The sequence below is a fragment of the Furipterus horrens genome, unplaced genomic scaffold, assembly GCF_987537825.1.
Source record: "Furipterus horrens unplaced genomic scaffold, mFurHor1.1.pri manual_scaffold_17, whole genome shotgun sequence".
NCBI lineage: Eukaryota > Metazoa > Chordata > Mammalia > Chiroptera > Furipteridae > Furipterus > Furipterus horrens.
The window spans coordinates 75,206,507-75,227,772 of record NW_028327187.1 but is presented as its reverse complement, the minus strand read 5'-3'; the positions used below and the strand labels follow the sequence as shown (position 1 = coordinate 75,227,772).

At 51.4% G+C, this 21,266-nt stretch overlaps 3 protein-coding genes and 2 pseudogenes across 4 annotated transcripts; all 5 read left to right on the top strand.

Annotated features, from left to right (window-relative positions):
• The first annotated feature begins 3,922 nt into the window (after window positions 1-3,922).
• On the top strand, window positions 3,923-7,447 carry SLC10A3 (solute carrier family 10 member 3). 2 transcript variants are annotated; one of them, XM_090265264.1, is made up of 2 exons: window positions 3,923-4,045; window positions 5,648-7,447. In XM_090265264.1, exon 2 carries the CDS (start codon window positions 5,786-5,788, stop codon window positions 7,211-7,213), a length of 1,428 nt encoding a protein of 475 aa, XP_090121390.1. In that variant the 5' UTR covers window positions 3,923-4,045; window positions 5,648-5,785; the 3' UTR covers window positions 7,214-7,447. The 2 variants fall into 2 exon arrangements, with proteins under 2 accessions (XP_090121390.1, XP_090121388.1); XM_090265262.1 differs by lacking the exon at window positions 3,923-4,045 and adding an exon at window positions 4,247-4,379.
• A 648-nt stretch (window positions 7,448-8,095) lies between these two features.
• UBL4A (ubiquitin like 4A) lies at window positions 8,096-9,515 on the top strand. Its single transcript, XM_090264281.1, has 4 exons — window positions 8,096-8,236; window positions 8,419-8,524; window positions 8,728-8,942; window positions 9,040-9,515. Exons 1-4 carry the CDS (start codon window positions 8,189-8,191, stop codon window positions 9,148-9,150), a joined length of 480 nt encoding a protein of 159 aa, XP_090120407.1. The 5' UTR covers window positions 8,096-8,188; the 3' UTR covers window positions 9,151-9,515.
• Window positions 9,516-13,655: 4,140 nt separating this feature from the next.
• On the top strand, window positions 13,656-14,756 carry LOC149991270 (small ribosomal subunit protein uS2 pseudogene; annotated as a pseudogene).
• A 2,285-nt stretch (window positions 14,757-17,041) lies between these two features.
• Window positions 17,042-18,359, top strand: LAGE3 (L antigen family member 3). Its single transcript, XM_090264375.1, has 3 exons — window positions 17,042-17,362; window positions 17,683-17,811; window positions 18,040-18,359. Exons 1-3 carry the CDS (start codon window positions 17,115-17,117, stop codon window positions 18,152-18,154), a joined length of 492 nt encoding a protein of 163 aa, XP_090120501.1. The 5' UTR covers window positions 17,042-17,114; the 3' UTR covers window positions 18,155-18,359.
• Window positions 18,360-18,436: 77 nt separating this feature from the next.
• On the top strand, window positions 18,437-19,375 carry LOC149991268 (HIG1 domain family member 2A pseudogene; annotated as a pseudogene).
• The last annotated feature ends 1,891 nt before the right edge of the window (window positions 19,376-21,266 follow it).

Here is a 21,266-nt window from a genome sequence, read left to right as displayed (position 1 = left end):
CTGGGGCTACAAGAAAACCCATGGACTCCCTCCAACACAGCACAGGCCTGTAGGGACCTAGATGGGGATTAAAATCAGCCTGGGTACCTCCTCACTACTCCCAACCTCCCTGAGAGTTAGTGTGCCTCTCCAAAGCACTCAACTTTGAATGCCTTTGAAATCAGGGCTGTGAAGGAGAGTTGCATGGACTACCTGTCATTTCTCACAGATTAGTTATATTTCCCTTCATTGAGTGAGAACCAGCAAGAAACTATCAGTTTTGCTGGAATACCACACCTGGGGGCCATGGAAGTGGTCTCGGGTCAGAAAAAGAAGAGAAGGCATTTTGGACTTCCTAGGTGGGAGGAGTTGGGGCACCAGCCAGTCAGCTTCGAGGGGGCCATGGCAGAGATGATGGATTATTCTGGAGGTGGGCTTCCTGAGCGTCTGCCTTCTAGGACTTCAGTGCTGCCAAAGTGCAAGCAAAGTGTCAAGAAATGAAATATGCAAGGTGCAGGCAGAGAAGGAGGGAGAAGGGAGAGGCCAGAGGACAGCACAGGAAGGAGAGGCTTTGGTTGTGATGCTAGGACTGGGAAGGGTTAGGGAAGTGGAGACTTGAGGAAAGCCCAGATTGCTTGCCCAGGAAACGGTGATCATGGAAGCTGACACCCAGCCTGACCCTGTGCCAAGCACTTTACATGTATTCATTTTTTAGTAGATTTTCTTTTTAGAGTTTTAGATTCACAGCAAAGTTGAGCAGAAAGTACAGAGTTCTTTCTCACATACATACCCAACCTCCACTGACACATCATCATCCCTTAAGGCCCAAAGGTGACATTAGGGTTCCTTCTTGTGTGGTAGTCTGTGGGTTTGACAAACATATATAATGATGTGTATCTACCATTATACTACCATACATATATTCATTTTTTAACCTTTTATTATGGGAATTTCCAAAGGTCCCCCAAAGTAGTGAGAATAGTATAAAAGAACCCCGGTGTCCCATTGGGGCTACCACAGTGATCAACTGAAATGGAACCTCATTGAAGTTCCGTACTGCAAGGCTGGAAGGTGTGTAGACCCCTCTGTGCCTCTCAAACAACTGCTGTGACTGCCTAACCTTCCCCAAACATTCACCAAATCCCTACCCTGGACCAGGCACTATTACATGCTGTGAATGTGAACTTGCACCCCAGTGACAGCTCTTAACTCCTCAGGGGGCTGTGCCCTCGCTGGGGGTCACCAGAGTCACAGATGGAAAAAGCAGGCAAGATTTATCCCCCACTTGGCCTCTCATAGGCTAGAAGCTGATGGTGGTGTGTGGCAAGCCTGCCTGACTTTCCAAAGCAGAGGTCAAGCTTTATCCAGCAGTATTCCTCCACCAGGGTGTCACCCGCCATCCCCCAGCCCTACCCTTTAGGAGTTACAACTTTCTTGGTTACAAGTGCCGGCATCCCAACTCAAACTGGCATAAGCAAAAATAAGTAATGACAGGAGGGAGACTTACTGTTCCTGTAACGGACCCTAAAGCCCATGGGTGATTCTAGCGCTAATAATGTAATTGGGGCATGGGCTTTCTCTCCATCTCTTGGCTCTGCTCTTCTCTGTATTTGATTCTTTTTCAAACATCCTGTCCCCCCCCCCACATAGGGTGAGGCAACCCCAGCCAAAAAAGACCTCCCACTTTCCCAATAGTTCCAGTACTTGTCACTGGGGACTAACTTTCAGTGGTTCAGACTGGATTATGGGTTTATCTTTGCATCAGTATGTGTGGCTCTGATTGGCTATACCTGGGCAGGTGCCTACCCCACAGGCCAGCGTTGGGGTCATTCACATGCAAACCTTGTATACTGGGGAGTAGAGAAGAGATCATTCCCCCAAAGGAAATTGAGGTGCTGTGACTTGGTGCTGGGTAGGCACTACACCTCCCTGTAAATATCAAGTATATCCCATCCTTGTGCTTGCATAGACTATGACTTCCATGCATGCTTGTTTATCACATAGTATCCCTGAAGGCCCCTGCCTGGAGAACAGAAGGTAGGCACTCTTCTCACAATAGTGACCATTGTGACCCTATTAATGATACAGTGGCAGGTCTCCCGTCTGAAGCGTTTTTGTATTGTTTTGGCTGTCACTATAATTTGTTCTATCTGTTCTCTCAGTCCAGATGACTTTTGAAACTAGGTATCTTGGACTGATTTGTAGAGTCCTTCCTCTTCTGGGATAAATCAATTCCTTAAATATGAACATTCTCTTGCCTTTAATTTAGCCATCCCTTTTTCCTGCAGAGGCCTCCAAACTCCCTCATGTCAAACACACCAGCAGCCTAACTCTGGCTTTTCAGGGAAGGCTGAAGTGACTAACGATAATGGGAGCAGCCTTTTATTTCCAGCCTTTTAATTTCACTTGCTCTCCTTGACCCCTGGCACCAATTCCCATTCAGTTTGGATAAAAAAATGCAGGTTTCCTCCAAGAAGGTCACATCTTTTAGGTTTTCCCTTCCCGGACCCATTTTCCTTATCCCTCTGGCCAGTTTTATCCTGTCCTCAGATAGCCCCACCCCCACCACACCTGCAAACTGCAGCCTTCAATGCAGCAGGTGCCAAGCTCAGCCGTCTCACGTGTGCCATCAGGACCCCTAAACCACACTTGAGAGGGTCAGTTGCAAACGTTCTGAGACACTAAATCCAGTGACTTACGCCTTACTGGCCCTCTGGGGCTAAAGAACAGCCTAGAGCTATGGCCTCTGAATGTTTTTGATCACCCACATAAATCAGACCCTCCTGAGCATGCAACCCCACTATTTGTATATCTGCATACATATCATATGCATGTAAATAAGTTTAATTTTTATTAAAATTATTCGAAAAAATTAAAAGTAGAGATGACATATTTTTACATTCTGGACGATGTCTTGTGCACCTCATGGTGCAAGTACCTGCAGCTTTAGGGACCATGGCCTCCATCACAACTGTGACAACAGGTTCTTCCCAAGCAGTGAGTTGCCACTGACCTGTTGGCGAATTGAATGCAATTGCCTTGAAGCCTTTGGGTACATGCACATCACCTTCGACTCTCCACTTGCTTACTGTCTTCCAAGTCTCTTCTACACCCTCACCACCTATTTGCATTTCTTTTCTGTGAATCCTCTGGCCCGTACCTGATGGCACCAAACAGTGTTGAACGGTGGACAGGTCCACTTATGTTCCAGTGTGGAAATAGATGCTCAGTCCATGCCTGAACGAAGGAAGGCGAAACTAGGTCGAGTCTGGGATCCGGTGTCCAGGTTGGTCGGGCTTAGACCTCAGACTACAGGGCTGGGTGCCCGGAGAGGGAACGTAGCTGAAACCCTAGTCCCGGGCATTCCAGCTCCGCTAATAGCGAAGTCCTCTACCCACCTTTCCCACAGATAGCAGCGTGTTTGGGAATGACTGCGGCCCCTAACCGGAAAGAGTCGCCCCGGCGGCGCTCACAGATGACTCACGCTAGCTCGCTCGCCGCACGAGTCGCCACCCAGCAGCAACCAATTGCGACCCGGTAGTAAGCCAGGCCCGTCGCTCCCATATGCGTCACATCCGGTTGGAACAGGCCCCAGCCCCTAGTGAGCCGGGGGACGTGGGGCGGGGCCTTAGGGGGGCCGGAGGAGGAGCCTTGGTGGGCGGGCCTGGCTCCTCAAAGGGCCGGGCTCGCAATCCTCCACCTGCCCGGCAGGCTCTGGAGCCCGCGCTGAGCTCTTGGGCTGTGGCGGCAGGTGACAGCCTCGGGCCGGAAAGGGCGGGCGCACGGCGACCTCTGGCTCCGGCCCGGCTCCGCGCTCACCCGCTCAGTACAGGTGGCCGGCCTGACGGGGAAGGACCGCCGCTCCCGCGTTCGTGAGGCCTGGAGCGGCTGCGGGGCCTGGGAGTAGCGTGAGGGGTCCCCTCGCTGAGACCCCGGTACCGTCCGGGCGGGTCGCCAGCCTGTCAGCTGCAGGGCAGCGGCGCCTCCCTCATTCCGTTCTTCCCTCCCTCCCGGGTTTGCGCTTAAGCTCTGCTTGTGCCCAAGCCAACAACTTCTAGACTCCCAGGTAGGGAAAAGCCCCGGGTCAGCACTGCCAACTGCCCTAACACCTAACATTCGGCCAGTGTGGAAAAAGTTGCTGGCTCGGGGTTACCTTCCCTGTGTTGGGGTACATCTGGGCCAGAACCCTCTTGCAGTGACTCAAAAGCTGCCCACCGTGTGAATGGTTCTTAGCCTCCTCTCCCTTCTGAACTGATTCTCATCCACCCTGGTGGTTTCAGTCCTGGGTGCCTTCATCTTTTCCTTGTGACTCCCCTCCACTTTGCTCCTCATATACTCCCTCTGGTTTTCCTGCCTCCCTCTTCAGCGGTGGGACGCAAGGCTGGACCAAAACCTCCAGGGTAAGTGACCCAAACTTCAAACCAGCAGAAGCTATGGCTTCCCAGGACTTTAGGGGGGAGACTTTCCAACGGATGAGCCTTGTACTTAACCTGCCCTCCACCTGCTAATTCCGCTGCTCCCCAGTCTCAGATGAGGGAGACCAGGACCAAAGAACGATAGGATCTAGAGAGGCAGAGGCCTCGTCCAGGACTGGAACACTGTAGGGCATGAAGCAATCAACAGTAGTGATGAAAAACCACTGTGTCCTCATCCTGGGTGCCCCAGTTACAGCAGGTGATGTGACAATAGGGTGGTGGCCACCCAGATAGAAAAAGGAAGGAGGCAAACCTTTTTCTTCCACCCTGAGGCACCCCACCCTAACCTAGAAACACTGATAGTCCCACTGGGAATTCCAGGCTCTGGTAGATTGCATGTGGGTATGGGGAAGAGCCCATGGACTCCAAGCAGAGCCCCTCAGATGTGACACAGTGGCTCCAGGACTGCCAGAGGAGTAGAAGCTCTAACAGGAGGAAAAGCACCCACAGAAGGCATGTGGCCCTGTCTGACCCCCTCCTGCTGTTTCTTCCAGCAACTTCCCTGGGGAAGGGGGACCTGCACTCCTCCAGAACCCCCATCACACCTCTTTCAGCAGGTGGGGTAAGCCAGATAGCCACAACAACACTGTTTACAACTGCATGTCAGTGATGGACATCAGCCCTTGAGGCCTTTGGCTTGATAGCCACCTGCTGTCCACACCACTTTGCCGAATGCTTTCTGCCTAACAAATGACTCAAACACCCTAACCTGCTCTCTGATGGCCTCTCGGATATGGCCTGCACCGGTATTTCCCATCAGCACCATTTATCCCCTCAGGCTTGTCTCCTTGTCATCCCTGGGCAACCTTTCAGAGATCTCATCCTAGTTGTAGCACTACTGCACACCCTCTAGCTGTGTCTTGAAGCCAGTGGGAATCAGGTTCGTGGTGACAGGATTGAGGGTGGCTCTCCCAAATCCCTTGATATCAGGACATCTCCTTAGGGTCACAGTGCTGGAGGTAAGCCCAAGGAAATCAGCAGGTATGGACAGGCTGACCAGGAACTCCCATCTGTAGGTGGTCTCTCTGGGTGAGGGATGGCAAACTTGAGGTAGTTGTGCTGGGGAATGGGACAGCTGAATGGCACTCAAGGCCCTGCTGAGTCTCTCAGTGGTGGACTTCCAGGTCTCCATGTTCTGGGTTCACCAATACCCACCCTCACCTGCCATCTCTCTGTGTCCTTTCTCTCCTCAGAAAGAGCTCTGCCATCAAGGAAAGCAGCACAGGGCCAGGCCTCGCCCATGGACCCTTCTCAGGACAGCCCAAAGGCACCAGCAAGGCTGCTCTCCTAAGCCACAGAGGGTCTGGGCACACCATCCTCTGGGAGGAGCCATGGTGTTTAGGAGGGGCAGCCCCCAGCCAGAGTCTGGACCAGGAGGGGGCAGTGGTTGCACAGGCCCCCTAGGCATGCTCAGGGCTGCCCTGCTGCTTGTCAGCCTGCCATGGAGTGTCCAGGGAACAGCCAGTACCAACCTCAGCACAGCTCTGGGTCATCTTGGGCCACTCTCAGGGGGCCGCTACTTGAGCATTGGGGATGGCTCTGTGGTGGAGTTTGAGTTCCCAGAGGATAGTGAGGGCATCATTGTGATCTCAAGCCAGTACCCAGGCCAGAGCAATGGGCCAGGACCTGGCCCCACACTAAGAGTTACCTCCTTGGACACAGAGGTGCTTACAATCAAGAATGTGAGTGCCATAACCTGGGGCAGTGGGGGTGGCTTCGTGGTGAGCATTCACTCAGGCCTGCCTGGGCTAGCCCCATTGCACATCCAGCTTGTGGACCCCCATGAGGCCCCCCCCATGCTGATTGAGGAGCGGAGAGATTTCTGCATTAAGGTCTCACCTGCCGAAGATACCCCCACCACGATTGGCACCGACCTCGTCCACTTCTCGGAGAACCCAATACTCTACTTGCTCCTGCCTCTTATCTTTGTCAACAAGTGTTCATTCGGGTGCAAAGTGGAGCTTGAGGTTCTGAAGGGGTTCTTGCAGAGCCCCCAGCCCATGCTGCTGGGCCTGTTGGGCCAGTTTCTTGTCATGCCCTTCTATGCTTTCTTAATGGCCAAGGTCTTCATGCTGCCCAAGGCCCTGGCTCTGGGCCTCATCATCACCTGCTCGTCACCTGGTGGCGGGGGAAGCTACCTCTTCAGCCTCCTCCTTGGAGGGGATGTCACCCTGGCCATCTCCATGACTTTCATCTCCACAGTGGCTGCCACTGGTTTCCTGCCACTGTCCTCAGCTGTCTACAGCCGCCTGCTCAGCATCCATGAAACACTCCACATGCCCATCTCCAAGATCCTGGGGAGCCTGCTGTTTATCGCCATCCCCATCGTAGTAGGTGTGCTGATCAAGTCCAAGCTCCCCAAGCTCTCTCAGCTGCTGCTGCAGGTCATTAAGCCTTTCAGCTTTGTGCTGCTCCTGGGTGGCCTCTTCCTGGCCTACCGCATGGGGATCTTCATCCTGGCAGGTGTCAGGCTGCCCATTGTGCTGGTGGGTCTCACTGTACCCCTGGTTGGCCTCCTGGTGGGCTACTTTCTGGCCACATGCCTGAAGCTGCCAGTGGCCCAGCGGCGGACAGTCAGCATTGAGGTAGGAGTGCAAAACAGCCTGCTGGCCTTGGCCATGCTGCAGCTGTCCCTCCGCCGCTTTCAAGCAGACTATGCCTCCCAAGCCCCCTTTCTTGTGGCACTGAGTGGCACCTCAGAGATGTTGGCCTTGGTTATTGGCCACTTCATCTATAGCAGCCTGTGCTCAGTTCCCTGAAGCCTCTGGGTCAAGCTTTTGCCACTCCTAGCCCCCAGCTTATATCCACTGTCCCCACAGTTCTTGTGTACCAAAGGCCTTTAGTTCTCATGCACTATGCACTCAGAAAAAGTCAGGCTTATTTTTGTTACTGGTTTTTTAATCTCCAGCTTTCAGTGCCAAAGAGGCCATGCTGAGTTAAGTACGTGGGCACTGCCCGGAAAATATATTTCAATAAAAGAGAAGCAAACTTGAGTCTCTTCCAATCTTTGCTTTTTGGAGCCTGATGGTGGGGATAGGAAGGGTGTTGACTGGGTAGGTGTGGGCCAGGATGGAGGACTGGCTTGGGTGACACGGTGACCTCTGCACAGACTTTCTCCCTCAGCCTTCCTTCCCCATGCATCTCCTCTGTGAGAGATGGGCTTCTGTTGTAGAATGAACTGGAGGAGGATGCGGGCAAAGGCCTGACTACCCTGTCTGACCCCAAGTTCAACTGGCTATCCAATGCCAGACTAGAAAGGAGGAAGAAGGCCTGTGGCCAGTGTGACAAGCTTGTCAGGGCAAGGCCCTTCGTGGACTCTCGAGATAATCTCGGGGACTGCTCGGACCTGCTTCATCCAGCGACTGGGAACGTAGGGCGGGGCGAGCAGATTCCCAGCCCTCCCTCTTCCCTACCCCTAGCTCTCAAATGAAGCCCACCTGGTCCAGCTCAGTCTTCCTCCCTATCCTGGCGGGGCCCCCTGCACCGTTGCGGTGGTGGACTTGTCACCCTGTGCGGTCCCGTGCGGATACAAAGCTACAAAGCGGGATACCAAGAAACTCCTCCTCCAGGGACGCTAAGGGCAGGGCAGGCCGAAGGCGGGGACAAGGGGAAGGCCGCGCCCCTCTCCCTGCTTCCGGCAGCGTGGGGCGGTTCCGGCGCGCCCGGGGCGGTGGCACGCCGGCGTGCGGCTATTAGGGTGCGCGTCGGCCTGAGTGGATGCCGTGGAGGCCGCCATGCAGCTGATGGTGAAGGCGCTCCAGGGCCGTGAGTGCAGCCTGCAGGTAGCGTCATCAGGCCCCTGCTGCAAATCGGCTTGCGCACGTCCTCTTAACCCTGAGGGGCGCGGGGCTGGGATGAGGGTGGGTACAGGGCGGGCGGGCCAGCTGCTACGGGGGACGCCGGGAGAGCTACTCTCAGCAGGGTCCACAGGCTCAACCCCTTCTCCCATCCTCGGCCTGGCCAGGTGTCGGAGGATGAGCTGGTGTCCACGTTGAAACATCTGGTTTCCGAAAAGCTGAACGTCCCCGTGCGTCAGCAGCGGCTGCTGTTCAAGGGCAAGGCCCTGGCAGGTATTACGGGAGAGGAGACGCCCAGAGAACCCTACACAAAGTTGAGATCAGGGTGTCCAGGCCAAGCTAGGGCAGCAGTATGATGGGTGGGGCGTTGGCCACTGAACTGAGCGGTGGCTGAACCCTCAGCCAGGATGCCATAGTGCTCCCTGAGGTCACCCCCATCGCTGTGGGTAACAGCTTCATCAGTCTCTTTTTGGCAGATGAGAAAAGACTCTCCGATTACAATATTGGGCCCAATTCCAAGCTCAACCTAGTGGTCAAACCTCTGGAGAAGGTGTTACTGGAAGACAGTGCCGTCCGGAAACTGGCCGAGGCCTCATCCCCATGCCGACCTGCCTGGCAGCTGATCGCCAAAGTCTTGGCACGCCATTTCAGTGCTGCAGATGCCAACAGAGTCCTGGATCAACTACAGAGGGTGAGATGTCCACACCTGCCCCAACTGTTCCCACCTGCCTCTGTCCTGGTGTACCCCCATTGGCACGTCCTGAATCCTTCTGGCCTTCTCTCCTCAGGATTATGAGAGGTCCCTGAGCCGCCTGACTCTGGATGACATCGAACGTTTAGCTAGCCGCTTCCTGCACCCTGAAGTCACTGAAGCTATGGAGAAGGGGTTCTCCAAATAGGATTCATGGAGTGTGGGGATGAGCCCAGCCAGGCCGCAAGCTGCATGTAGCATTAAATGTGTTCTCATGTTGCAATTTGGCTTATAATAATAATAACTGGTGGGTACCCAGGAATCTGTACCCCGCTCTTGCTAGGTGCCAGGCACCACTGAAAGCACTTGACCTGAGTTTGCTCCTGCACCTCAGACAAAGGGTGAGGTAGTCGAAGCTCCTTGCAGTGAAGTGAGGGGACCAGAATCTGAGTCCAGCCAACTTCTAGAAGTGCCTCAGGATGAGAAAGAAAAGGTGCTGTTTGGAAGATTCCAAGGGGTGGGCTTTGACATTTCATGTTTAGCCCACTGAAAATAAACCATCAAGTGACTTTTTTCCAGACCTCTGGCATATCTGGCACTGATGGGAGGCCAAGTGACAGCCAGCCCGGGGCCCCCTCAGCTGCTGCAGCCAATGTACACTTGACGAAGGAAAAGCAGGTTGGGGAGTCAGGGGTGAATATCGCCCAGCTCTATGGTGTGACTTTAGGCAAGTCCCTGTGCCATGTTGTTCCCCAGCCACTGACTCTGCCCTATGAAGGCCACTCCTTAAACCTCACTCAATTTCCTTCATCCTTACCCCATACCTGGGGGGGAGGGTGTCTGCAACAGTCCTCCCCTCTGTGTTCCATAAACAAACTGAGGCCAGGAGCTAAGTGATGGCCAAGCGTGGCCCAGAGATGGAGTGTTCCTGGCTCTTCCTGTCCCAGCTCTTCCCTGGGCACCCCCTTTGCTTATCTCTCACTGGACATGGATAGTTCCTGCTTCTTAGGAACCACAGGTGACGGGCTTGAGGTTACTCAGCCAGAGCCAAGCCTTAGCCAGGCCCCTGCACCATGTGCTCATCCACAGAATGGAAATGGGCCCTTCCCCCACCATGTGTGCACAAGGGCTTTCACTTTGCATGCCCCTCACTGCCTAATAGGAAGCCTTGGGGTGCCAGGGACGGGGCAGAAGCATGGCCTGGTGGCAGTGTTCCTTTCACCCTGCCTGGTATGTGGGCACTAGAGGTCATCTAGGCACCTGCCCCTTGGAGTAGGGCATCCAGGGTAATTGAGGCTGGAAGGAAGCTCTGTGCACAGGAGGATGGATGCTCCAGCCCCACCACCCTCGCTGCCTGAGGCCCCCCTGCTGGGTCCCTGGGCTGGGAAGACAGGCCTGATGGGCAAAGGATTTGAAGAGCAGACAGAGGGTCCCTGGCCCCACCCGAGAGCTGTGAATATCAAAGAGCAGAGCCCGCTTAGGAGCCTGTGTGACCTGGGAGCTCATATGATACTTGCCAATGCTCTCTTTTATTTCGAGTCAGAAAGTTGATGAAATTTAAATAGCACTCAAGGTGAATGTGAGACTTTGACTTTGATCCAAACAGAACTTATATTAGTTTGACTGCTTTTGGTTTCCAGTAATTGGTTTAAACAGTAAAGGAAACATGCTGGTTTACAAAACTGAGAAGTTCAGGGGTATTGGCAGCAGTTGAACAACTGCACCAAATACCCAATTTTGTCCTACCTCCCCTCTGCATTCTGCAGTGTCTGCTTCATCCCAGGCTGCCACCTCAGGATCAACAGATGACTGCCTGCAGCTTCCACTGAGTCCCTCGTTCATAGTCAGCAAGGAGCACCTTCTTGCCCTGTAGTGTAGCTTCTTCCTCAGATGCCCCCAGCAAATAAATGCTGTCCTTTTATTGGTCAGAACTGGGTCATGCCTCCAATCATTTTGCCAAGGGGGGGTGGGGTGGGTAGTGGGAAGCCAGTCCCCTGGAAACTGATGGGCTGTGGGAGGGAGAGGGAGATTCTCAAAAGCCCAGTCCTCAGGGAGGGCAAGTGGTGCCCCCAAATATCAACTATCCACTGCAGGGGAGTGACATGCAAATGGAGGTTTCATACAGACCCTAGAGTTGGTCACATTTCCTTGGGACAGTGCCTCCCAGCTTGGGGGTGTCAGCTCTCTGGTAGTTAAGAGATATCTCCTGAGCAGTTGGACATGGGCGTCAGGAACTCAGCAGAGAGATTGGGCTGAACATGGAGATAGAAGTGGAGCCTTCAGGGTGTGTGATGGGAGCCCTGCTGAAGAAAGAGCTGACGGAACCAGGCCCAGTCTGATTCCAGGACCCTCTGCAGCTGATGGTCGGCAGTTACCTATGGGCAGGATATCCTAAAAGCTGTGAAGATGAATGAGGTTGCTTCCCAGAGAGTGGCGTGAAAAGGGGAAAAGACTGGACCTTGAGAAACCACCAGCTGGAGATGTGGTAGAGGCCAGGATCATCCCCAGATACAAGGCCACAGGGAGAGCTGTGTCAGAAGCCAAGAATGCCCGCCCCACCCCCCCCACCCCGCACCCCCCACCCCCCACCCCGCACCAGAAAGGGGAAGTTGTCCAGTGCTGCTAAAAGGCGAAGTGAGGGCAGGACCGAGCCTCTTCTGCATTAGTAACAAGGTCGTTGGTGACAGGGGGCGAGGGGGGCAAAAAGAAACTGCAGTATGAGGAGAGGAGGAGGTGATGACAGTGACGGGACACCTCATTTTAGAGGATTGTGTGTGGTAGGGCAGGGATGGTCAGGTCGGGGCAGGGAAGGGAGAAAAGGGAGGAAATGCTGCAGGGATGAGTAATGGGAGGCCCAGGTGGGAAGGGGCCAGGAGATTCCAGTCCAGGCCCTGTGCCATCGTGAGAGGAGAGCAGGGACTCCCAGTGAAAGTAGAGCAGGCACAGGCTGCACTCTGCCTTTGTCCCTAGAGTCTGGGAATGGCTCTGTGGACACCTGCAGGCCTCAAATGCTAGGATCCTTCAATAGGTGTCAGAATGTTTACTACAGGTACTGCACCCCTCCTAGTCAAGTGTCCACACAGGTGATGGGTGCCACCCCACCTGCTGCTACCTGTTCCCTGCCCACTGTGGGACCCTGAGACCCATCACCTGCACCTTGAGGAGTGCCCTCAGGCAGTCCTTGACCCTCCCTTCCCCCTAGGGACGTAGTGCAGCATGAAGGCCCTGTTGTGATCTCAGTGACACTAGGAGAAGGCAGAATAAGTGAAGGCCTCTCAGAAATGGTCTGGCACCTGGACTGAGATGCTTGTGACACCATTTCCCAAGGGCCCAGGAAGGAAGGTCGGACTCAGAGGAGAGCAGCATTTGCTTTATGGTGGGCTTGTTGAGTTAAAGGTGCCCAAGTGGCAGATTAAGTGTGCCCACAATTTGCTGGTAGCTTGCAGGCCTCCCATGCAGGCCTCGCCAAAACCAGGCCTTGCCACCTCCAATAGGTCCAACGGGGGTACTACTTAGCCAGGCCAGGCACTCCCAAAGCAGATGTGACAGCTGTAGCTGGCTTCAGACCTCCAGGCCCTGGAAAGCCCACACAAGAAACAACCACCCTGTCCACCTACAGAGCCCAGCTGGAGTGGCCTCCCTGGGCTCCTGGTGACTTGAACCCCTCCCCACCCTATGCACATACACCTCTTGAGGTGACTAAATGATTCTGGCATTCCTCATTTCCTGCCTTCTTCTGCCATCACTTTCCTCCTTTTTCTTCCACTTCATTGCTCACTTCTTCTCTTGCTCCTTTGCTGGTTTTTCCCCTTCACGCACATACCCCAACTTTTAGTGTTGGGGGTCTCCAGCTCTGTCCCCAGTGCCCTTCTCTTCTTTCTCTCTCTTTATCACTTCCCAGGGGAGCTTGTCCACCTTCACTTCCAATCTGTGGCTCATCCCAGCTTTCTCTCCTGAATGAATTGCATTGGTGGCTGCAAATTGATGGGTTTTTTGCTGCTTTCTTTCTTTCTACAATTATTAGTTAGCATTTATTCTTTTTCATTGCTCTCTTTTCTCAACCATCAAATTACTTACTTGACAATTTAGAGTCCAAGAGTGTCATTTAGGGGGGTCATTTTTATTGGACTATAGCATACATACAATAATGTGCATAAATCATCACTATACAGTTTGATGGATTTTAAAAATTAATACACCCATGTAGCTGTCCCCTCCAGATCAAAATAGAGAATATTGTCAGCATTCCAGCACCTTCCCCAGTGTCCCCTTTCAGTCATATCACTCTCCAAAAGGATTAACATCCTTTTAGATGCTCAAATTGTTCTAGCTTTGGTTCTTTCCTGTTGACTCCTGTGTCCCTTTGACATGCCTAGTCCTTTTGTTTTTCAAGCACTTCCTTCCTGTCACTACAAGGTTCCACAGGCTCATCTTGTTTTTTGTTTGTTTGTTTGTTTGTTTTTCTGCCCCACCCCTAGAATCAGCCATTTCTCCAAAAAGCTCTGGTTCTTTTTAGTGGAGAATGGTGTTGAGAAACCAAGGTCTAGGTGCAGGATTTGTTCATTGCTACAGGGTCTCATTGCTTCTAGACTCTTTCACTGGACAAAACTTTGAAAGATACTTTTTGAGAGGTCAGCCTTAACACGCTACACAGAGAGGGGCCCATATGGCATTGTTTTCGGTTACCACATAACTTAAAAGGAACATTTCACAATGTCCGGAGGCCTTGAAGTCCTACAAATGAAGGAGAAGGATGTCCTCAAATTCCTTGCAGTAAGAACCCATGTACATGGCACCAACCTCGACTTCCAAATGGAACAGCACACCTACAAAAGGAAAAGTGACAGCATCTACATCATAAATCTGAAGAGAACCTGGAAGAAGCTTCTGCTGGCCGCTTATGCCATTGTTGCAATTGAAAAGCCTGCTGAACCCTGGCTGGTGTGGTTCAGTGGGTTGAGCGCAGGCCTGCAAACCGAAAGGTCACCAGTTGGATTCCCAGTCAGGGCACATGCCTGAGTTGGGGGTGTGCAAGAGGCAATCAATCGATGTATCTCTACATATCAATGTTTCTCTCCCTCTCTTCCCCTCTCTCTAAAAATTAAATAAATAAGATCTTTTAAAACAAAGAAAAAAGTAACCCTGCTGATGTCAATTTCATATTATCCAGGAACACTGGCCAGCGAGCTGTGCTGATGTTTGCTGCTGCCCCTGGAGCCACCCCTAGTGCGGGCTGCTTCACTCCTGAAACCTTCACTAACCAGATCCAGATAGCCTTCCAGGAACCGAGACTCTTGGTGGAAACTGATCCCAGGGCTGACCACCAGCCTTTCACCGAGGCATCTTATGTTAACCTGTCTACCACTGCTCTGTGTAACATGGACTCTCCTGTGTACTATATGGACATTGCCACCCCTTGCAACAACAAGGGGGCTCACTCTGTGGGTCTGATGTGGTGGATGCTAGTCCAGGAAGTTCTGCGCATGCGTGGCACCATTTCCCAGGAACACCCATGGAAGGTCATGCCTGATCTCTACTTCTGCAGAGATCCTGAAGGGATTGAAAAGGAAGAGCAGGCCACTGCTGAAAAGGCTGTGACTAAGGAGGAAATTTAGGGTGAATGGACTGCTCTGGCTCCCGAGTTCACTGCTGCTCAGTCTGAGGTAACTGACTTGTCTGAAGGCACAGGTGCCCTCCGTGCCTATTCAGCAGTTTCCTATTAAAGCCTGGAGCACTCGGCCTGCCACTGAAGACTGATCTGCAGCCCCCACTGCTCAGGCCACTGAATGGGTAGGAACGACTGAGTGGCCTTAAGCTTTTGTTCCACAAACTGTTAACAGAATGGAAATAAGGTTGACAGAAAAACAACAACAACAGAGTTTATACTACAATCCTCAATTTTAATCCAGCATCACAGCTCTTTGTGTTACTTTCCCTTATTCCACGGTGAGAATTCTCATTCCTGGCAGCATCGATAAAGTCTGTCTTAAAGTACACCCAAAATAGCTTCACAGTCACCTCATCACTATCATTGCCGACAACATATATTCTAAGAGTAAAGCCAGTGCTGTTTGTCCTAAGAATATAACTCATGAAGAGGGTACAGTCAGACAGCTGAGTTTTAAAGGCATCTGAATTATTTTCTCTGCGTGGTTTTGTTATAAATTGGATATGCAGTTAGGCTCATTTGTTTTTGTTTTTATTCAATTTTAGCATTTGATTTTTCACTCTTTCAAATGTATTTTTGTACATTTAAAATATTTACAATGGTTCAAGGTCAAAACTACACAGTTTATTCCAAGAAACCCCATACCCATGTCAATGTCCTACAGGTGACCATGTTCATTGGTTTTGAATTTCTCCTTCCTGTGTTTTTTTTTTCCAATAAGTATGTGTGTGAGTGTGTGTCCTTTGCACTCTACTTTTTTTCACATAACAATATATCCTGAAAATAATTTCATTTTTTATTGGATATTTTCATTCTTTTTTACTGCTACTTAGGACTATTGTATAAATGTACCATAAATTAGTTCACCAATTCCCTGATGATGGACATGTACAATGGGTCTGATAATTTTTTTAAAATTAACATTTATTTTTAAAAAGTCAACAAGTGCAACCCTGGCTGGTGTGGCTCAATGGACTGAGTGCCTGCCTACTAGCCAAAGGGTTGCCATTTCGATTCCCAGTCAGGGCACATGCCTGGGTTGCAGGCCAGGTCCCCAGCTAGGGGTGTGAAGAAGCAACCATACATTAATGCTTCTCTCCTTCTCTTTCTCTTTCCCTTCCCCTCTCTCTAAAAATCAATACAATCTTTTAAAAAATAAAAATTTATTTTCGAGTCCTGGCCAGTGTGGCTCAGTTGGTTGGAGTGTCATCCCACAAACCGAAAGGCCTTGGGTTCTATTCCTGGTCAGGGCACATGCCTGGGTTGTGGGTTCAGTGCCCTGTTGGAGTGCTTGCTAGTTGGTGTTTCTCTCCCTCTCTTTCTCTCTCCTTTCCACTCTCTCTAGAATCAATAAAAGAAAAAAACTTATTTTTGAGTAAAAAAATGTCATGTAAAGTCACTGTCAAAAATGTTCAGGAAAACACAAAAAGGAAGTTATCACCCACAGTGCCATCACACAGAGATAACAAGGATTTACTTTTTGGTGTATTGTTCTAGGATTTCAATGCATGTATACAGTAATTTACTAAGTTGGGATTTTAGTGATTTTAGTTTTACATTTTGATTTTTCACATGTGGCATTAGCTCTGTTCCCACTGCCACTATTTTATCTCAGGTCTCTATCATTTCCTTCTTTGCTTCTGTGCAGGGGGTTGGGGGCAGTCCCTGCTGGCAGGCTTGACCTTCACACTGCCCACTCAGTGGTTTTTCTAAAAGGCAAATATGATTGGCTCGTCGCCCCTTTTAAAACCCCCTTTGGTTTTTCCATCTACATCAGCGATGGGAAAAGAGTGCAGAGTAGTAACGCTTGTGGACTATCTGACCCAACCTCCCTCCACAAATCACTGCAAGGACATTGAACCGCATTTCTTGGGGACATTGGACCCAGGGAAGGGACAGGGAGGGAAACTAGCCCACCTGTCAGATAGCCTCACACGAGGTGGGGGAAAGAGGGACGGGTTTGCACACGGGCACTGGGGTCACAGGTCGCTCTAAGGAGCGGAGTTTCATGGGGGAATGCTGTTAAACCGGGAAGCCAACGAGGTGTCTCCAGGCTGTGGCAGGGCTGGCTGGGTGGGAGGCAATCTCCCGCCCTACCGAACTGAGAAGGGGTGGGGATTCTGTGCAGGAGCTCTGGGGATTCCCAGTTAAACTGCGCGCTAAGGGGCGGAGCTTCGTGGGGGAGTGCCGCCTTGGGGTCTCCCAGACACGCGGGTTGCTGGGCTAGCTTGGTGGGAACTGGCCACACAACTGCTTTCCCACAACCTTGTCACTGTTGGCTCTCCTTGGCGGCTTCACTAGGGGCCTGTTTGCGCAGGCGCCCTGGGGTCCAGTCGTGCCCGAAGAGAAGGAGCTTCTTTAGGGAGCCTCACTTTTTCCATGGCCAAAGGACTCTCCGAAAGCCTAGAGCAGGGTCGGTTTGGCGGTAATTGACCACACGCCTCACTAGGGCTGGTTGCGTAGGCCTGTGGGGTGGAGTCAGCGCCAAGGGGCGGAGAGTGCAGATGGCAAGATTCGCGCTCCGGGGGCGGGATCGAAGGCAGAGCACGGCGGCCATGCAGGCAGCAGACGCGGGCAGCCCCGAGACCCACGGCCAGGACAGCCAGGATGGCTGCAGCACCCCGCGGGGTGCAGGCGCGGCGGCCGCCATAGCCGGCGGAGCTCGGGGTGTTGCTCGAGCACAGCATGCCTCGGGGTGGGGCGGAGATGACGCACTCTCGGTCAGAAGGCCGGAAAATCGACTACATACTTTGTAACCTACCCGAGGGGACAGCGGGGAATAGACCGGGGCTGTCTACTGGAGGGTTGCGTTGGGTGCAGAGGGACGGACAGGTCAGGGCCAAAAAGGGAGCAGAGAGAATCAGGCACAACTTGGGTGTGTACAGGCCAGGGGCATTCTGGAGGGGAAGAAGAAATGAGAGCAGGGGTGGCTGGTGGGAATTAGGGCTAGGGGTGTTATGGAGGGGATGGGTGGAAGTAGTCCTTGGTGGGGGGTGAGACTAGTTAAGGTGGCCTGAGAGGGAAACTGAGACCTAAGTCGGTGTGGATGGTGCCTTAACCAAATCTCCACAGCGCCCTCAGTGTGCCTTTCCCGTCCCCCTTGGAGGCAGACATTGCCCGTGGATCACTGGCCCCAGATGTGGAACTCCACCGAGAGGCGGTTCGGAAGGAGCTCACAGTGAGCGGCAGCGTCCTAGCCGTGTAAGCTCTAGGAGAGGGGGCAGCAGGTGGCAGGGCCAGTCTCCACCGAGGGGCGCTTTATTGGAAATGAGGAGACGCTCAAGAATTAGGTCTAGGGGAAGGACTTGGTGCAGTCTAAGGGGGTGTTGTAATGGAAACAGCAAAGGGTTCAGTCTGATGCCTGAGGGGCAGAGCAAGGAAGAGGAATTACCACCTCTAACTTGATTTTCTTTTTCCCCTCACTTTTAGCTGCTGGAGAGCTGAAGATGCTCACCTCCTCCGAATTTCCATCATGAACTTTCTTGACCTGCTTTCCCTGGTGATGAGAACCATGCAGCGCTTTGGGCCCCCTCTTTCCCACTGAACCTGAGCTAGGAAAAGGGGCTGAGGCCCAACCTTGTATCCATCCTGGCAGTGGATCCTTCCCACAGCAGTCACTCCTGCAGTAGTTGCCACTTTATTATGGGGCCCCAATATCTTGTCTGTACTGACCCTTGGGCACTTGTGGTCCACTTGTTTTCTTTAGTGCTTAAGTGTTTGTCACTGCAGCAAATAAAATTGAGCTACTATTCCCTTTCTGAGTTTCTTTTCAACTACAGCACCTCTTAATAGTCTTGGCTTTGTCTCAGGGTCAGAGGGGGAGGACTGGGAATCACATATTCAAGCACTATGAGGTAACTGAAGACAATTTAGGAAATGGAAGATGGGTCCTGTCATTAGCAGTAACTACTGTGACCATTTTAGACTCGTTCCTTAGTTTTACAGCTGTATTTATATGGTCAATGTATAACAATAACATATTGTATAATATCTTGCAAGGTTAGCATTTTTACTAATATTTTTCATCTTGCATGAACTTTTCCTCTTTCTAAAACTTCTTAGCCATTTTCTCCCACTGCTTGTTGACTGAGACATGGTGACTCCTGGCCCTGTGTCTTCTAAGGCACCTTTTGAACCATCGCAGCCCCCAGTCATTAAGGGCTTTAGCCTCAATGTCTACAGCCATCAGGAAAGCTTCAAGGAAAAGTTCCTTCAAAAGACTCTCAAGAACCCAATGGTGCCCATAAGCTGCCTGGGCACAGTGGCCGCCTTCACCTACGGCCTCTACTACGTCCACTGGGGTCAGATCCAGTACTCCCAGCTCATGATGCACACCCAGATCGCCGCCCAGTGCTTCACGGTTGCAGCCATCTTACTGGGTTTGGCTGCATCGGCTCTTAAGTCTCAACCCTGTGACCACAGCCTGGCCTTGAAAGGTCCGCAGAGTTCATTCCCAGGCCCAGGAGCATCCACGAGTCCTGCCACTGGATTTATTCCCTGCTCTACCCTGACAAGCCCCTGTGTCAATGGGGGAGGAAGTGGCCAATTGAGTATCTGATTTTTTTTTCAGGAATCTTAGGTCCTGTTCCATTTGGGTGTTGCATACTTCTATTTCTGCCACACCTTCTCCCCTCCCTACTTAATAAACTCTGATCCACTTGTAAAAAATAATAAAATTTCAAAAGCATTATCGAATGGAGGGATAACAGATATAATTATTGACCATTAAAATTTTATTTTTTTCAATTTTTAAAGGTTTCATTTATTTTTTTTAGAGATGGGGACGAGAAGGAGAGACAGCCATGTGTGAGAGAAACATTGATTGGTTGCCTTTCACACGCTGCCAACTGGGGACCTGGCCACTGGCCTGGCATGTGTCCTGACTGGGAATCCAACGGGCAACCTTTACGTTTGCAGGCTGGCACTCAATCCACTGAGCCACACCAGCCAGGGCTAAAAGCTCTTATGAATGCCATGAGATTGTCTCCAAGATGATCATGTTTTCCTTAGAATAAAGGCAGTTTTACTTCCTTTTCAATGTGGGTGCTTTTTATGGGTTAATATCTTTTCTCATTATTGGGTTGTGTTTTCCTGCTCCTCTGCATGCCTGGTAATTTTAGATTGGATGCTAAACATTATGATTTTCCCTTAGGTTCTGGATTCTTCATAGTCCTAGACATATTTTTTGCCATTAGTTCTGGATGCTGTTAAGTGACTTGGAAATAGTTGGATCCTTTAGAGTCTGGCTCTGAAGATTTGCTGTGTGGGCCCTTTCAGAATAGGAGTCATTTTTCCCCCATACTACTGCGGCAAAACCCTTCTGAGCGCCCTGCCCAATGCCTCCCAAATTGTGAGGTGTACCATCCTAGCCAGTAGAGACAGCCACTAGTCCCTATACTGCTTCAGCGCTGGGCATGGCTACGTTTCTCCCCTTCAGGCAGTTCTCCCTGCCTCTGGCCTCACGTAGTTTCCTCACGTGCTTGTGCTGATCAGTGGTCTGTGGAATACGCCAGGGGGACCCTCTGCGGATATGCAGGGTTCTCGCTCTCTGCCACTCTCTTCCCTGTGGTCCTCTACCTCGCAAACTCTAGGTGCTGAGAATTCCAGTTCCATCTCCTAAACTCAGGGTGTCCATGGGGCTCTGCCAGGAATCTCCCTCTCCAGTCAGCTGGGGCAAATGCAGGGCAGACCTCCTGTTTCTCATCTCCCAGAGACCACTGTCCCTCACTGCTTGACACCCACTTTCTTTACAGCCTGTGTTTCATATATTTTGCCTGGTTTGTGGGGGTTCTGTCAAGTGAGTGGCAGGGTAAATTCAGTCCCTGTTACTCCATATGTGTGGATAGAATTGGCCATTGTAGAACATGGAGAACTCCGACATTGCGAGCTGAAAGGAGAGAGGTGCTGTCGATGGGGTAATGGTGGTGGTGAGGACAACGGCGGAGAATTCACCTGACAACATGCAGCAGCTCTACTGGCTACAGGTTGGGTCTTTTTCTCTAGCTTTTTAAAAGAAATCATTTGTTGTTGTTAATTATTGGTGGATAGATGAGAATTTAGTTCTTTTACACCATCTACTCTGCTTCCCCTCTCCTCCCCAAATAGTTCTGTTCAATTCTTGGGATTTTTTTCCCCCAGAGGTAAAAAAGTCACCTAGTTTAGTTTTTCATAGTGTGGTGACTTCTGTAATTTCACAGCGGTAATTTAAAAAGCCATCTTCTTAGGCGTGTTCTTTCCTCTTCCTGTCTGGTTCTCTCCAGGCTGCCTGCCTGCACAGCAGTCATCCAAGGACTTCCCTTTGTCTGGGCTTGAGTCTTTATGCTGGATCATGTGGCTTTCTCTTTACTCTTTTACCTCTTTTTCTTTACTTGTTTGCATTTGAAATCAGTTTTAGTGAGGTCTAGTTCCCATACTATAAACTTCCCCATTTTAGGTGTACGAGTCTAGGACTTCGGCATATATATTCATGTAACATCATCAGAGTCTACCATCTTGGCCCATGGATGGACTACTGAAACTGCCGGGAGCTTTAACACCTAGGTCAGGTCACAGAACTCTTCTGTTCCAAACCTGCTCTGGGTTCCGCTCTCACCCAGAAGAGACAGCCAAAGCCTTCACAGTGGCCTATGAAGTCCCTATGTGATCCAACCAGTGTC